This window comes from Diplotaxodon limnothrissa, linkage group LG13, assembly GCF_057381915.1.
Source record: "Diplotaxodon limnothrissa isolate DT_005_m linkage group LG13, D_limnothrissa_male_GT1.1, whole genome shotgun sequence".
Classification (NCBI taxonomy): Eukaryota; Metazoa; Chordata; class Actinopteri; order Cichliformes; family Cichlidae; genus Diplotaxodon; species Diplotaxodon limnothrissa.
Window position 1 is genome coordinate 22459809 of NC_140608.1, and position 17342 is coordinate 22477150.

The 17342-nt window shown below is 40.5% G+C and overlaps 1 protein-coding gene across 4 annotated transcripts in view; it reads right to left on the reverse strand.

The window, feature by feature from the left end:
* Nucleotides 1-17342, reverse strand: part of rmdn2 (regulator of microtubule dynamics 2) — a 39423-nt gene that overhangs the window by 5126 nt on the left and 16955 nt on the right. For 3 of the 4 annotated variants that reach the window (XM_085368894.1, XM_085368895.1, XM_085368896.1), the window contains exons 3-8: nucleotides 16229-16406; nucleotides 16037-16139; nucleotides 13872-13932; nucleotides 3123-3198; nucleotides 2509-2586; nucleotides 10-394 (exon numbers count right to left, since the gene is read on the reverse strand). In XM_085368894.1, coding sequence (XP_085225020.1) covers nucleotides 80-394; nucleotides 2509-2586; nucleotides 3123-3198; nucleotides 13872-13932; nucleotides 16037-16139; nucleotides 16229-16406 — 811 coding nt within the window. In that variant the 3' untranslated portion in view covers nucleotides 10-79. Of the gene's footprint in view, nucleotides 1-9; nucleotides 395-2508; nucleotides 2587-3122; nucleotides 3199-13871; nucleotides 13933-16036; nucleotides 16140-16228; nucleotides 16407-17342 lie in introns of those variants that run through there. The other variant, XM_085368897.1, reaches the window with a different exon arrangement.

Here is a 17342-nt window from a genome sequence, read left to right on the forward strand (position 1 = left end):
CTCGAGAGAGAGGATGTGGAGGGTGAAGGTAACAGTGGTCCCCGTGGTAATCTGAGCACTAGGTGCGGTGACTCCCAAGCTAGGCGAGTGGCTCCAGCAGATCCCGGGAATAACATCGGAGATCTCTGTCCAGAAGAGCGCAGTCCTGGGAACAGCTAAGATACTGCGCAGGACCCTCAAGCTCCCAGGCCTCTGGTAGAGGTCCCGAGCTTGAAGGATAAACCGCCCGCAGGGGCGTGCTGGGTGTGTGTGTATAAAACATCGCAGAATAGCTTAAGAAACAAAACACCAGTACCTTAAGGAAATTCTTCAGTGCGTCTTCAACTGTGGCGCTTGGTGGTTCTCCAAACAGAGTTGAAGCAACTTTCCTCTCAATCCACGATAACTGAGACACCTGAAAACAAACATCACCAATCAGAAGAAAATTGGCCACCTTGGCTTAACATTAATGGATGAGAGGGGTAATGCTACAGTCAAAGGCATCAAGTCAGTGATGAAATAGTAACAAGTTGGAGGCAGTCTAATTTCAGTTTGCAGCTGAATTGGTTGAATTAATCTTTACATGTAATCTGTTTACGACATGACGATTAAATGTGATAGAATGGCAAATCTTTGCCACTATTCTAACAACTCATCTGCATAATGTCTCTTTGCAACAGGGGACTGAACTCTTGTTGCCAGCATGTTGTATTCTAGTTATATTTCTATGTAAAAGCAGGGTTTCTGTGGGCCGCTCTTATTTTGCAGCGATTGTGTCACTATTTGTGGATGAATTTCTGAAGTTCTGTTTTATACCTATCAGGTTCCGACTATACTCTGAATGTACAGTGATGGAAAAAGTATTTTCGCCTTTGTGATTTCTTATTTTCTTCCACATTTTCACACTTAAATGTTTCAGCTCGTCTATCTTTGTCTGATTCTAAAAATTTTATGTGAAAACCTTCGCAAGAAATGCAAAAAACTTCCATCCAGTTTTGACTCGTGTGACTGAGCCATAAAAAGCAGTGCATCACCGCCCCTTGTAGCTAATATTTAAAAGCCTATTTTCTGACAGTGAATGAAAATTAACTCATTCACTGCCAGCCATTGGCAGTGAATGAGTTAAACCCATTAACTCATTCACTGCAATTGACGGCTATAGACGTCAATGGCAGTGAATGAGTTAAAGAACTGTTGTGAATAACAAAGACAATTAAACTTTCACAAACTTTCACACATCCTCTGACTTTTGACATAAAAAACAAACAAAAATAAACCCCCCAAAGAATTAGGTGTAGGTACAAACTTCTAAAGAACACTTAGTAATGTACGTATATATGTATACATGTGAGCCAATATTTATAACTTTGACCCTATGTGGATCATAGAAATCTAGAATAAAGTCAAACTTGCGCACACAATTCTTAATTTTTAGAGTTATTAAAGACGAATGTTGTAAAATCTAGAGAAAGAACAGTTCTAAGAAATCATTAAAAGCCCAAAATGACCCTGACATTCATGCCAGTGATGATTGTATGTAAACGTATGACCACAGCTGTATTGCTGCCATCTCTTGAGCTGTTTAGGTAATGTTGATGTTCAGTATGTGACATCCAAAACACCCTGGATAATGTATAAAACAGCAGCATCTCAGACCAAAACAAATGGTCTCATTTGACTCTGATATACACAACATGTAATAGAAATGACATCTCTGAACAAATATGAAGAAATGTAACAGTTAAAACATAGATTAAAATAATCTGCACCCATTTACCAGCAGGACTGGTTACATATCATTTTTCAGAACTCTTACAGCCAACTTCCTGTTATTTTACTAGTGTTTCCATGACAACGGGCACCCCCGTCCACTTCTGCTCTGCTACTGACACCTTTTGCAGAAGAATGTCACCAGCCAGCAGCAGCTTCAGCCTCACACAGTCATCAGAGCTGTATCTAACTCCAGGTGTAGAATTGCTCTGGCAACATCAGGAAATTTCAAACAGAGATGCTGGCTGAATGTGAACAGTAGGTCATTGTTTAACATGAATGCCCCGTAGACAGCCCGTAAAATACAACCCCTGAAAATATCAGGTGTTATGAGCAGCTCATAAAACAACAGGAACCGTCAAAAGCAGAACGTCTGGAAATTTCGATCTAAACAACAGCAATTCATCATGTTACGTGCGTTTCTGAAAAGACTAGACAGTTACAGAAACAATCACGTGCTGCATCCCAAATGACTGCAGCTACCGAGCGAACACGAGCCAAACAGAAACAGGATGAAATTATCTCCCTGGTACAATCTGATTTAAAGCTAACAATGGATGGTGTTAACCTCCCATAGCGCTCTCTGTGAATATCGCAGAGGGAAAAACAAACCTTGAGGAAACCTAAACAGTGGAAATGAATGAGGGGAAACCGTGGGTGGGTTAGCATAGGGAGGTGGGAGGTCACGCAGACACGCTAGCCTTCATAAATGTACATCATATTGAGCAGAGATAGAGATGTGCTGTACTGGTCACATACAGCGTAGCACCAGCGGCCCAGAAGGTAGTAGGACAGCGGGTCCTGCGGCTTCAGCTCAATGGCTTTATCCAGATGATCCTGAGAAGAGAAGCAGACAGACAGAGAGAAGATTTTCACTGTTGATTCATAGCACAGCTGCACCGCCTTCTGTTCTGACCTGATCTGTCCTGCTTCACCAACCCACAAGTATTTCACAAACACCTCTCACACACGCGATCTAGTCGAGCTACCGCACACTCCTGGCTGTCACGCACCCTCCCTCGTTCTTTCCTTCTGTTTTTTTTTTTTTTTAAATATCTTCCCTCTCCAGGGCTCTATCTCTCGCTTTCACCTGTCAAAGAGTTTTGAGGGAAAACAGTGTTTGCTAGAGGCTGCTGACAGAAGATAAAATGCTACGTGCTGCTGTTCCACACTCTGATGCAACTTAATGACTGTAGGAGGGTCTTATTGGCTTAAACTGTGAAAATGACCATTCCTCTTTAGCCTAAGCACATGGAGAATGCAATGCCCAATATGCATAAATAGATGTAAAATGCATTGTTTGCATTATATTATTATTTGACCATTCCAAGAATTTGCAAGGTCAAAACTAGCTCTCCGTTCACATGCCTTACCTTAAAGACGTATCCGTTCTTTATCTTGTTTTGGATGGTGTCATATTCGGCCATAATTCCACACATGATGGCATACCTGTGGGGAGACACTGCTATTAGAGGTTCAGGCCATCCTACTCTTAAACAAGCTATGTGAAGAAACACCCCAAAAAACCCTAAACAAACAAATCGTACCAAACAGCAAATTAATATTTAATGTTTTCAAGCCTGTATGATATCATAAAGGGTTCAAGGAACTGAAGTTGCAGGAACCGTATTGGCAATTCTTCTAACCCTTCTGCTTATTTATTATTTGGCACCAAATTTGTTGTGTGCAATAAAAACCTTTGAGTTCTGGAAACATGAAAGTTCATGAAGTGCTTCCAGGTCATCCAACACTCAGACCCAAAAACTTGAGGTGGTGCTGAAATAAGTTTAACAATTACATTCTACCCTTATAAATATATAAATGGAATGAAAACAGCCAGATCCTAGGATCCAAACTGCATATTTTTATTAATTATATTCTGTATTTGTTTTTATTGCGTAAACCATCCATGCAACTGGGACATTTGTCACACCACTGTGCTATAACACTGCAACTTGAGCCTTGGCTCTCTGTGCTTGGTGCTTCTTCAGGCATAGTACAAGTTTCTAAACAACAGAGGGGCCATGACTAAATTCAGGTGTAAAATGTAGTTATTGTTGTAAAGGTTGTGTGGTTTATTTGCAGCAAAACTCAGTTTCTATCTATATTTTTTACCAGATTGAAAGGAAACTAGCCTTAAAAGGAAAACCTAACCTCTAACATCTTTAGCTTTTCACACAATTTGGATTTTAAGCAAAACAACGGCAGCATCAGGCATTCTCGGTTCCCCGGTTCTGACAAAACAGAAGTTAAACAATGATATTTTGCAGGGGGCGGTGAGAAGCACAGAGATGGTCAGCAGCACCTCACAGTCACACCACCTTTTCTTTGGGTCACTAACAACCAAAGGGCCTCCAAAAAACCCACCATACTCAGTGGTCTGTGGAAAGACTCCTCATTAGACAGCACCAGCAAAGATAAGCTGCTCCACCTTATTCCCCCGCTCTCTAATTAATACGCTGGCCTTGGACCAGTGGGCAGGTGGAAGCGAAACAAAGGGCGATTTCAGCTCTGGGATCTGTAAGTCAGCATGACACCGAGGGTTCGGAGAGGAGAGGAGTGAGCTGATCAAAGCCTTTTCACTGCACGGCTGCTTTAATCCTGCTGGTACTCTGTCAAACACCACCGAGCAACATAAACACCTTGTTATATGAAGGATCAGTGTGTGCAAAGGTCATCTGACAGCGTCGCCTGACACGGTGGCGGTGATGGGAGATGGAATCTACAACTGTACGTGTGTACTACAGTGTCTGGTATGTGTGAGTAGATTTTTTTAGCGCAGTATAATGAAATGATGGGGGCTATGAAGTAAACTGCAGAGTATACTACACGATTAGCAGGTAATTACTAAATTAAGATCATGACGGCAGAAAGATTAATCTTATGAGCAAAGGAGGAGATTTCATTCAGCTGAGAATGTTCCAACTATTATCTGATCGGTATCTGATGAAAATAAATTCACAATCATTTTGGTTATGGTTGGATGAAACATCATAAAACATGAATCTTCACACGAACTACTCACACTTACTGGAAAATTGTCAGAGATGAGACACGCGTTAATCACATCACTTTTAAATGCTTTAAATTGGCCAAACACGGGCAGATGTAACTTTAAACAAAAAAGACGTGTTTATTTTTCTTAAGTGGAGCAGGGTGTGCCCATGCGCCCACTGGTTGGCGCTTGATGAGTGGAGCGCTCTACAACATCAGAGGAGCAGAGATGCTATCTGTCTGCAGTTGTGCTGCCTGGCTTCCAATGAAAACACACAGCTGGATGTAAATGCTTTGAGCAAATCTTTGACTGGCAACTAAATATCTGCAGATAGGAAACCAAGCCACGACACAGTTGGTTTGCACGTGACCGTTTCACTTAAAAAAAAAAAAAAAGTAAATTAGTAGTTAAAAGCTGCTCACAGTATTTAATGGTTCACTGTTAGCAAAGAGTTAAAGCAAAAGTTTTTCGTTGGACATTGCTGCTTTTATAATCACTTCCAGTCCGCTCTTTATAACTGACCATTTTTTTCTCCCTTGCTTCTTAAGATGCTCAACGGTGACCTATGAATCGTTCAGGCACAAAAAAAAGGAATAACCCAGTGTTGAGTCTACAGATAACAGACAACTTAGCAAAGAACAATTTTAAATTGCATCTTTATGCACTTTGTTTCTACCATCCTGTTGCAAAAACACTTAATTTGTTCCATTTTCTTTAGCTGATCATCTATAAAAATGCCACAGAGTTTGACAGGCTTAGGATATTTATTTTAGACCATTAAGATGATTCTCAAAGGGGTATTACCTGAAAACTAAACAGTAACTCAAAGCCATGTCCTTAAGAACTGGGAGACACTGACACAGGGCCTGAGAGAGCCATCTGGCCCTTCATTTTATCCATTTACTGTTGACTGAAGCCGTATCAATAAAGGTCTCACAGGAGAAGCAGCGTTCAAAGAGTGATTCTTAAGGAAAGGAAACACGGAGCAAAGGTTGAACGACGGTTAATCAAACAATAACTTGTCTTAAAATCAGTTGCAACATGTTTTATGGAGTGATGAATCCAAATATGAAGTTTTTGGTTCAAATTGTAACCAGAATAGATTGAGATGGTCAGCTCGAAAACATAGTGGAGGCTCTGGCATGGACTACATTATTGACAAATTTTCATCCACAATGCACAATGATTGCTTAATTTTCCACATGACAATGATCCCAAACAGAACAAAAAGGCAACCAACAAGACAGAGCTTTGAATGTCCTGTAAGAAATATGGAGTACTATTCCTGAAAACTACTTGAAGTACTGAAAAATAAAGGTGTGTGTGCTATGTGTGTAGATTGTTCCTGTATAAAATGTCTCAAATCTCTTGAATGGATTAAATAAATTCAACAATTTGATATGTTTTGTAACTTTATAAATAGAATGTCATTGCTTCAGCGTGTCAACATGAGGATTAGCCGTTTTGGTGTTTGTTACCCAATCTCTGTAAATTAAATTCTGCTGTGATTAAACTATAAAGCAATGTTTTGACATTGTGGCAGCAATTTTTGAAATACTTTTAGACAATAATAATTAACCATGAAAATCTATCTACAAATACGTACATCAAAAAGTCCAATGGGCTCTAATGACATACATGCATTATGTACGTGTTGCAATATGCTGATGTGATTAAATGCAATAAATCTAGACAGTAACAACACGAGGAGACCAAATACAACCAAAGAAGAGCAACTAAGATCAATTATTTCCCAGGTGACAGCTGTGGGAAAGATTGCCCAACATTCAGCTTACTGCAAAGACATATTTTAGCCTCCCACTCAATGATTAACACCAACATTCAGCATGAAGCAATTCAAACAGTGTTTACTAACACATGTTCCCCAAGAAAAGATTTGGTAGAGTAGCTAATTATTGGACCATTATTGGACCAGCAGCTGGACTGTGGGAAGTAAGCAGATGTCTGTCTGGGTTAGAATCTGCAAACACCATACAGGAGATCAAGTGTGGCATTTTGGGGTTTATTGTCACTCTGTGAAAACAGGATTGAAATGCACCAGATCCTCAGTGGAGTGTGGGCAGAGGGTAAGTGGAGGGAGTGTATGAGGAAATTAGATGCGAAGGTGTACAAAGGTGCGTTTGCCCTTAGGGTCTACCTGCTGTTGTTTATCCTTTCATTTTTACTGATAGTTGAAATTCTATCTCATATTTGAGTCTCTAAGGCAAGAAAAGAAAAAGGAATCAGGAAAGAGTACAATAACAGGAGGACAGAGCTCTTAATTGTGCAAGGTCAGCCTACGTTGTTAACAGACTCAATATCACCGACTATACTTGGCAAAAAGCCCCAAGTCTCAGCTGCATGGAAGAAGCAGCAGATTGACTTTCACATCCAAACACACAGAGCTCATTGAACTTTACACCATCAGGCACCTGTTCAGACTAAAAGCCGTACAGAAACAGGAGGAGAAACTTGAGGAATTTCGGCTAACCTGTGTGAGAGTATGCGAGTTTGCTCAAGACAAAATTAGTTGATTTTGTTTTTCTATGCGTGGGAGACGAAATTCATGGCACGATAAGTGTTCCAACGGTGTACAAAGAGGTGTGAAGTTTAAGCAGACACAGGCTTTCCAAGGCTGCTGGGAACACAGCACAGTGCTGCCACCAATTATGAGGCACGTGTTTAAAATTAGGGTTGTCATTGCAAAGTTCAAAGTTACTCCATCCTCCTGTCCTCCTCTGTCTCCCTGCTTAATCCGTGGGTCTTTGTATCATCAGTGAGGCTCTAAAGTCGGGGATTTACTTTGGATCAATGAAAATGCACCTATATACAAAGCCAGAGATACAAGAATGCCATCACGCCTCCCGTCAGTCAGATTACACAAACCGGCCTCCACGCTCAATGTCCCCAAAGCCCCACACGTATGCGTATGCATTCATCTAATGTCATACACGTGGTCAATACATTAGCCCTGTAAATAGACACAATAGCTATAGACTGAGTGCTTTTGAAAACTGAAACCTGGGAGAGGAGAAATTGAAGTATTAAGAGTTGACATGGACATAAAATTTATTTTAGTGCGGAGTACACTGGTAGTATGCAGGGGTAGAGGTGCTCTTTGAATAAGTTAAGTGCCTCTACACACATCCAACTTCAAAAGAGTCCTTATTCACCTTCTACTCAAAAAGACTGCATGACATAATGGGAAAGTATGTGTAATCTCTCCTAAGGTGACCACTGTTACCTCATCACTTAAAGCCTTAAACAACCATAAAACCCCAGAGAGGATGTGTTTTGTTCTTGTATGAGGTCCTACTGTCTCCAAACTTTGGTTAGTTATTATTTTTTAACAATAGTTTTAAATAAGGAAGTCATTTTTTTTGTTTTTAGTATAATCCTTGTTTTTGATGGAGGTGTAATGATGACGTCAACATCAACGTTATCAAACGTAGACACATAAAAAGAGGTTTCTTGATTTCTTTTTTTAAAACGGAATGTTGTTTCTTAATTTTTTAACAATATTATTCAATTCATTCCAATTTTATTTATATTGTGCCAAATCACAACAACAGTTGCCTCAAGGTGCTTTTAGAGTATAGCTACTATAGTAAGGTCATAACTTTAGCATTAACTTTATTCTACATAACCACATGTAAACATACACACAATGAAGACCCTTTGATCTATAACTTGTTACCGACATATTCCTAACTACATTTGCTTATATACCAATATTTGCTAGCAATTTGCGAGCAACAGATATGGTTGATACACTGGTCATTCGTCATTTCATTACTGTCAGTCTCACTGCTTTAAAAAAAATGAAAACAAAACAGAAACACAAAACAGTGCTTCACTGAAACTGTGAACCAAGCTGAAACAGAAAACTAAGAGTTCAGTAAAGTTTTTCTACTATTTCTGCAGAATGTGTCATCTCTCTTAACTAGGGATGGGTACCGCTGTCCGGTTCTGACATAAACGGTAGTAACCAGACCGAAAAGCAGCGCACATTTCGGTGCTTTATTTCGGTGCTTTTTTTCCCTGAGCTGTGATACACTTCTAGCCAATAATTTTACGTTTCCGAGGATAGTAGGCGGGTCCAGGTACGTACGTTCTGTTAGAGCAGAGCTACAGATTAAAAATGCCCAAGGCGAAGCGGTCAAAAGTCTGGCTGTACTTCACAGCAAAAGATGCAAACTCAGCAGCCTGCAACAAGTGCTTTAAGCTGATACTGTGATACTGTCAAAGGAGGTAACACCTCAAATCCGATGAAACACCTGGCGCCGCATAGCGTTTTTTTTTAAAAGCCCAGAAATGCGCCGTATGATAGCTTGCTGCGAGACCTCACACCGAGCACATCTACTGTGCGTGGGTTGCCTGTTATCGGACCCGGAGTTAGCAATATCCCCCAAAAACACAAAGAGGAGAGTCCTGGCCCCTAGCCCTGCCAGTGTAGCAGAAATGATGACGGATGATGATGCAGCAGCAGCCGTTCTTCTCTGCGTGAGTAGCTTAATGTTGTTCGCGTGTAATTTACGTTTAGTAGGCTAACCACGTTATTACATTAATGCACGTAAGGTGAACTAGCAAACACCATCATAGCTACATGCGGCTGTCTTCTTGTTTGATGGCAGATACTCCCTTCACCCTGGCCAAAAAGGCTAAAATGACCAAAGAAAAAGTGGAAAACAGTTAAACATGAGAGGTTTTGGACAAAGTTTGTGTTTTTTCCCATTGATTAAGCACTGCTTCCAGCCAAGAGTGATACCATATATGCCCCATAGCTGCAGAAAAGGCTAACTTTGTTATCTTTTTACAAAAAACCAGCTGAACATGAGAGGTTTTTGGACCAATTTTGTGTTCTCCAGTCTTTAAGCACCGGTTTGAGCACCGGCACCGTTTCAAAAGTACCGATTTGGCACCGGTATCGGATAAAACCTAAACGATACCCATCCCTACTCTTAACTCTTGGCACAATCAGTCAACGCATCATTAAAAGGCAGACCAAGCTTCCAGGTTGGATTTACTTGTCATGCCGTTTGTACCAGGTAACAAAAATCGGGAGTTTCCCTAGAAGAAGAAGAAATACTGAAGCATGCCAGCAGGTGTGACATTATTTAAGGTGGGTGACACTGACAACAGTAAGGATTTGCTTACCTCATTAATTGAAACTTTAAACATAACACAGCAAATTGTAATTTTTTTGCGTTAGATCTATTTTGATCTGGTATCATTCAGAGTATACAGTATTGGCTGGGCGTAATGAATGAAGTAACATAACGGGTGGGGTTCTATAAGGAGTAGTTCTGACTATGGCAGTACAAACATTTCAAAAGCTTGACCAAAAAAGACAACACCCATCTATTGAAGATGAGACAACCAGAAGATACTGCTTATTGTCCACGTGTTAGCTGTGTAATGGATTCAGTATGTGTCCAAGTCTTGGTCATGATGGAGACAAGTGCTGAAAAGTAAAAGGCTTGGAAGATTTTTTTTGGCAAAAAATATTCAGTTATGTTTTTAAATAGTTTGAATTTGAATATACAAATATTTAACTTGAGCATCTTGACATTTTCACTAAATTCACACAAGAATCCAATAGAAATTTGCAGCAACATTTACTTTGCATTTATGTTGGAGAATTCTCCTCACGTTGCCGTGCGTACTTTATCTGAAAGGTAAGAATGTCAAATCTTGTCATAAGAAATTGTTTTTCTCCAAGTGACAGTGGATATTTTCTAAGGCTTTGATGCAAGTGAGAAAGGCTACTTTAGTGTCCATTAAACCTTGATCACGTTTCTCAAAATAATGTCCTTTAATGACCTTGTAGTACCATATCACCCCATTAGAGCACTTCGCTCTCGCACTGGCCTACTTGTTGTTCCCAGAGTATTTAAGAGTATTTAAAAGTAGAATGGGAGGGAGAGCTTTCAGTTTTCAGGCACCTCTTCTGTGGAAACAGCTTCCAGTTTGGATTCGGGAGACAGACACTATCTCTACTTTTAAGATTAAGCTTCAAACTTTCCTTTCTGCTAAAGCATATAGTTAGGGCTGGACCAGGTGACCCTGAATCTTCCCTTAGTTATGCTGCAATAAGCGTAGGCTGCTGGGGGATTCCCATGATGCATTGAGTTTTTCCTTTCCAGTCACCTTTCTCACTCACTATGTGTTAATAGACCTCTCTGCACTGAATCATACTTGTTATTAATCTCTGTCTCTCTTCCACAGCATGTCTTTATCCTGTCTTCCTTCTCTCACCCCAACCGGTCGCAGCAGGTGGCCCCGCCCCTCCCTGAGCCTGGTTCTGCCGGAGGTTTCTTCCTGTTAAAAGGGAGTTTTTCCTTCCCACTGTTGCCAAAGTGCTTGACAATAGGGGGTCATACCATTGTTGGGTTTTTCACTGTATGTATTATTGTAGGATCTACTGTACAATATAAAGCACCTTGAGGTGACTGTTGTTGTGATTTGGCGCTGTATAAATAAAGTTGAATTGGAATTGAATTATATCATGAGCAGTAAAAGATACAGTAAAGGTAACAAAATTGTTTATGTTGTCCGTTTTTGAATTATCTTCAAGTTCCCTACAATAAATGTTATGTAGTAAAGAATACTAGGGATTCAAAACATTTTCTTCCATGATCCAAACTTAATTTCCTGATGGAGAAATCATGTCATTTAGAACTGCTGTCAAGGGGAAAGGCAAAGTCCTTCGAAGTAAACTAGACAGTTGACTAGTTATTCATTTCAGTGAGCCACTGGCTCGATGTTTCGGTTAGACTTTTGAATCATTTTACCACTTAGAGTAGACCAAGCAATTTGTCCCTTTCTAATCATGATGCCCTATTACACTACCTGGAATACTATTGGCTGCAATAGACACACCCCACCGTGAAGCATATTTGGCCTAGAAAAGCCAGGGTAGGTGTAGAGACATACTTTATGTGATATGCCATGCAAACTGCAGATACAACAAAGCAGGTTTGTTTAGACAGTCCCCCTCACCCAACCTGCTCGACTGTCACTCATAGATGCAAGGGTGACAGGAGTTTACTGGCAGCCATTTATAAATCCACTGCAATTTCAATAATGATTTGGGCTTTCAATTTTCAGTTGTGCCTACACCGTTTATCACTTTTACATCTTTGACTTCCAGGTAAATCGCAATCAATCAATTTAAACACCTTAAATGAGGTCACACGGCAGAAAAAAGGTCCAAAAAGACATTCTTTCACTGGTATGTAAAGTCTATAAGTAGTTTCAGTGGCTGAGCAGAAACTGACTGGCAGCCTGTTTAATCAACATCTGTGAAACTGTGACAAGCTGAACAGCATTCAGGAAAACAGGTGACAAGTTTTCTCACGCCATCAGTACACTAAGTAAACAGTTACCTCAGACATAAACTTCCTTGCAACACTGCCTGGCACCGTCCCCACTCCCTGCCCCCTCCCTTCCCAAAGTGCAGCTTTACCTACTTTGCTCTGTCCGTTCAACTTAGATGTTGTTTATGCTCGGTTTAAGAATCTTACAAATTCCATCAGTGGATACAGGATTAAGAATTAAGGTTTTTTCTTTTTTCAAAGCCGTTCCTCTTAATTAGCTAAACAAACACAGCCTTATTTTTCACCTGCTGTCTCGAGTGCTGCGGTATGTGCATGAGCTAATGCTAATTATTCCCTAACGAACAGAACAAATAGGACTTCTGGTGCAAGCGGGCCGTTTTCTGTGAGAGAACTTTGTGTGCCTATACATAAAGTAACCACATAATCTCAATTACACTGGACACTCATTTATGAAATGCAAGTACCAGTAAACACTTTAAATTGGAAACGTTTTTTAGAATGGCCTCCATTAAGGACAAGTTTAAAAAAAAAATAAAAAAGCTAGATAAATGTGCTCGCATTTTATTGGAGCTGTGCGCGCGTGTGTTCTGAAGAAATCATAACTGTATCTAGTGCAATTTTCATCTCTCCGTTTCAGCCACAGATTCCATCAGTCAAGTTTTGACATGAGCAGTGTTTCAGATGGAGGAATGCATTGGGGCCTGCACAAATACAAACGGGATGCACGCCATCAGGCCCACTATGCAGAGCTAATTAAAAGCAAGGGGATTTTTGCTTGAGTCACAGACTGACTGGGGTGGTGTACAAGTGGAGAGGAGGTATTCCTGATATCCTTTCCTTTAATTTGTCCGGGAATAATCTGTGACTGCCACTTACACTAAGGACCACAGAGGACAAATAATAGTCATTTTGTCTGTTAGCGTCAGATTCAACAAAGGTATCATTAAATTATGCTGATGTTTTGTGACAAGAACATGTAAAATGAAAATAAATGCCTTGGAGCGACCTGTTCAGCAGCACATCCCTAAGCGCTGAATACGTACGGCTACAAACAATGCATGTACAACTTGCACTGCTGTGAAGCAACTAACAACCTGCAGAAAAAGTTAACTGTTGCAACTTCTGCAGACACGAGTTACTCCACTATAACCGTCAGTCGAACTGAGCCAAGCTTGTGCTTACATTCCTAAATTGGATGAGATGCTATCAGGTGGATGAGGGGCTGATCCGAAGGAAGGAGATGTTTGAGATGTAAGCTACTACTATCTGACAAGCATACATGCTTTCAAAGGATGCGGCAGTGCTCTGCTGAAGGACACCATTTCACTCGTATTTTACATATTGCAGGGCTTTCTGGTTGGGTGTAAAGCATAAACCAACAAATTCATATTTAAATTGCTTTTTTCATTTACCCGTGTGAGTTTTCTCTTTTCTTGTTCAAGCTGCATTTAGTAGGCTACCCAAAGGAAATGCCTGAGTCAGACGTTCATCTATTCAAACACAGAGGAACAGGCGCTCCAGGGTAACAAGTCACTCAACCCTACTGACACCTCTGATCTGGGGAAAGTACCTGCATTTGTGCTTTCATTTGGTCTCATAGCATTTAACTTAAAATTAGCTGGATTAGAAATCTGCATAACATTGATTCTCACATAATGGGACTTCTCTCATATTCAGGCTAAGCCTCATCTCAGACATCTTTCATTGCGAAAATCAGAAAGAGTTTATTGAACAGAAGAAAGTTGCATTTAAATGATAACAAGCATAAGGAAACGGCTCAGACCTACCACTGATGACTTTCAGCACATGTAGGATTTAAGCTCACTGCTTCCTCGCCAACTTTCTTCCCTGAGAGGAAAGAGAAAAAGACAGATAAACGGATAACGATCCTCTGCTGAAACATAAATCTGACACACACTCTGCAACCTGGACATTCTTGTTCTACGGGACGAAAGAACAGAGACTGGATTAGTACAATCAAGGGGTGTGTTGACTAAGAAAGCACAACAGGACACACATAAATCAAGAAGCATCAATGGGCACTGGATTAAAGCAATAAAACAGAAGTTACATCAAATGCAATCCAGGAAGACAGCTCAGTTTTTAATCCTTCATCACTTAGTGGAATGCGTTTCATTTTGTCCGCTCTATTAATATCTAAAAGAATGTTAAACATGATTCTTTGCTACTTTAAAATTTCAAGGCTTTGACACGTTCAAATGCTTTGAGACAGGTGCCTTAGCAGGAAGCACCTGGCTGGCTCTGCTTAGAGGTACAATGATGAGAAAGGATTACAGAGAAACAGGTCAGTCCAGTATGAAAACGAAAACAAACAAAACAAAAAACAAAACAGCCTCTGTTTGGAAAAATAAAACCCACTGTGGTCAAATGTAAACGATTAAGAATAAAGCAAATTAGGTCAAAGAACAAAGTGTTTGTTATCATTAAGTTAATATGAAAGTATCCTCTTTTTTGAGCGTATTACCTATGTACACAGGACAAAGATGGCAACATAAAAGGACAATTTTCTGAAGTTAACTTCAGACACAAGTATTGTAAATGCTCCTAGGGTCACCTAATCCTTTTAACACTTAAAGTAGCTCATAGGAGACATTTTGTTGTTACATTTTTTTAATTTATAGATAAAAATACACAAATGTCAGTTTTCATCTGGAACAGTCCAATCGTCAATTGAAAAACTGTCTTTGTTTCATTTAAGTGTACAGTACCATTAGCTCCACTGAGCCTACACTCACCTGCCACCTCATGGATTACACCTTGCTAGTATTGCTGCTTTGTGGCACAGATTCAACAAGATGCTAGAAACATTCCTCACAGGAATCCAGGAAATCCCACAGCCACTCTAATGGACTGAGCTCTGGTTACAGTGGAGGGTATTTTGAAGTCAGTGAACTCTGCCACATTAGAGAAACCACTAACATCACTGAGATGACACGTTATCCTGCTGAAAGCAGCCATCAGAAGATGCACTTTGGTCATGACGGGATGGACACGGCCAATAACAACACTCAGATAGGTTGTTGCATCACACCACCGCCAACTGCCTGAACCTTTGATACAAGGCAGGATGGATCCAAGATTTTAATGCTGCTGACACCAAATTCTGACACAGCCAATCATTTTGTCAATCTTCTACTGTGTAGTTCTGGTGAGCCTCTGTGAACTGTAGCCTGACCATTCTCTGTTTTCAGACCTAAAGATGGCTGTGTGGAACAATCCCAGTAGATCAGCAGTTTCTGAAATACTCCGACCAGCCTGTGCTACAACGACTACACCACATTCAAAATCACCTTCAGTACTCATTCTGATGCTGAGTTTAAACTTCAGCAGGTTGTCTTGATCATGTCTACATTACTAAATGCACTAAGTTACTGATTACATGATTAGATATCCAGGTTAATGGGCATCTGTACAGATGTACCTAAAAGCAGCCATTGAGTTTATTAGAATTAGAACCTAGACTTGTTGAAATTAAAAAGATGAGGTACTAGACACCAATGTTTGGGGGTTTACGTTGAACAGAAATTAGAGTAAATGACTAGAATATAACACTATACAAGGATCTTTGCACTGGTCATTGCAGAAGTTGTGACTCAGTGCTGTTTAAAGAACTGAATTTTTCTAGAAGTGTTGTGTAATTAACTTAAGCAATATGCTTAACTGAAGATACTGAAGATACATGAACGTGTTGCATCCAAGCTAGTATGACAGATAAATACCAATCCAGGGCTATGTTTGGTCCAAGCTTGCCAAGCACTCCTGCCAATTCCCTGACATTGCTTAAAACCACATTTGGATTTGGGTATTCCAGATGAGACACTGACTTTTGAGGGTTGGCCAGTGTAACAGTCGGATTTATTATAAGATAACATCTCATATCCAGCGTAGAATGCTAGTCAAACGAGACATGAAACAAGTTTTAGTAAATTACCAGTCTCTGCGTAGGTCTTCTTCTCCTCCAGAGTCAAGCTGCTGTCATGGACGTCACAGTAAGCTCGGGTTAGCCGCCAAAGAAATGTCGAATTTTGTCCAAACTAGAGAAGTACATGAAAGTACACAACTCCATCACACTGTTTTGTATTTATTATGGAGACAAACACGAATTAATGAAATGTATATGCACCTCTTCTCTTTGTTCCAAAAGGATATTAAGACTTTCCCGTTTGTCAGACTCACAGCCCTGATGCAAACGGTCAATCTGCTCAATGAGGAGAGACAACTTGTCCACAGGATGCTCTTGATCCCTCTCTTCTGCATCACTTAGCTCATCCTCCTCTGAGTCTGTCAGCGCAGTCATGTACCTGTAAGTACAAACAAATGGCAAAAGAATGAGGTGCAGCTTCATTTTGCTGTCAGCATGTGCAATTAAACGTTACTGATGTGGATTAGAAAGCTGTGCTGAACGCGTACATGCAGACCACACCGTCTCCATCCTGCTATCAGCAAAGTGCATACGCTAAACTCAAGAAGAATTAATAAACCGCCCTACATGTGAGGTGAACTCACCCCAGCTGAGGAGCTTTTCAGATCAATCAAAATCCTGTCATCATGAGAATTTTTACAAGCCACTCTGTGCCACATACTGATTATAAAGAAGCCCTATTCACTGCCTGTTTATGCACAAAAAAAAAGGCACCAGGTTTGTTTAGTTGGTCTGTTAATTGTTTAAAAATACTAGCTCTTAAGGAATTCCTAAAGTCTAACTTTAGTTACCTGAAGGCTTTTTCACAAACACAAGGAGACTTGTTTAGCACTGTGAGGCACGCAATGCCTGTGTTAGAAGTTTTACGGTGCCCTTTCAATGGCTGCACACGCACACTGACTCCCTAAGCTAACACTTAAATAGCAATGGCAGAAAAAAAATACCCATATTAAAAAGGCAGGTGAAAATGAAAGACAGACAAAGGTAAAAAATATGAAAGGCTTCTATTAAGTGTTGGCAGTGGCTGCATATGCGTCATTGGTGGTTAAGAGAATGTTTTGGGCTGTGAGCCATGGTTCTGAAGGGATGTGTCGGAGCGGGCCTCAGACATAAACCCTGTGGACCCAACAGGTGCCTTGCCTTGTGCTGCAGGGCTGCTTGCCAGTTCCACCCCATAACACACACACACACACACACACACACACACACACACACACACACACACACACACACACACCCCTGGGTGCAGTGATTACAGGAGTAATATGAGGGCATTTGAACTGCAGAGATTTTCCTTAGCCAAGAAAGCAACTGT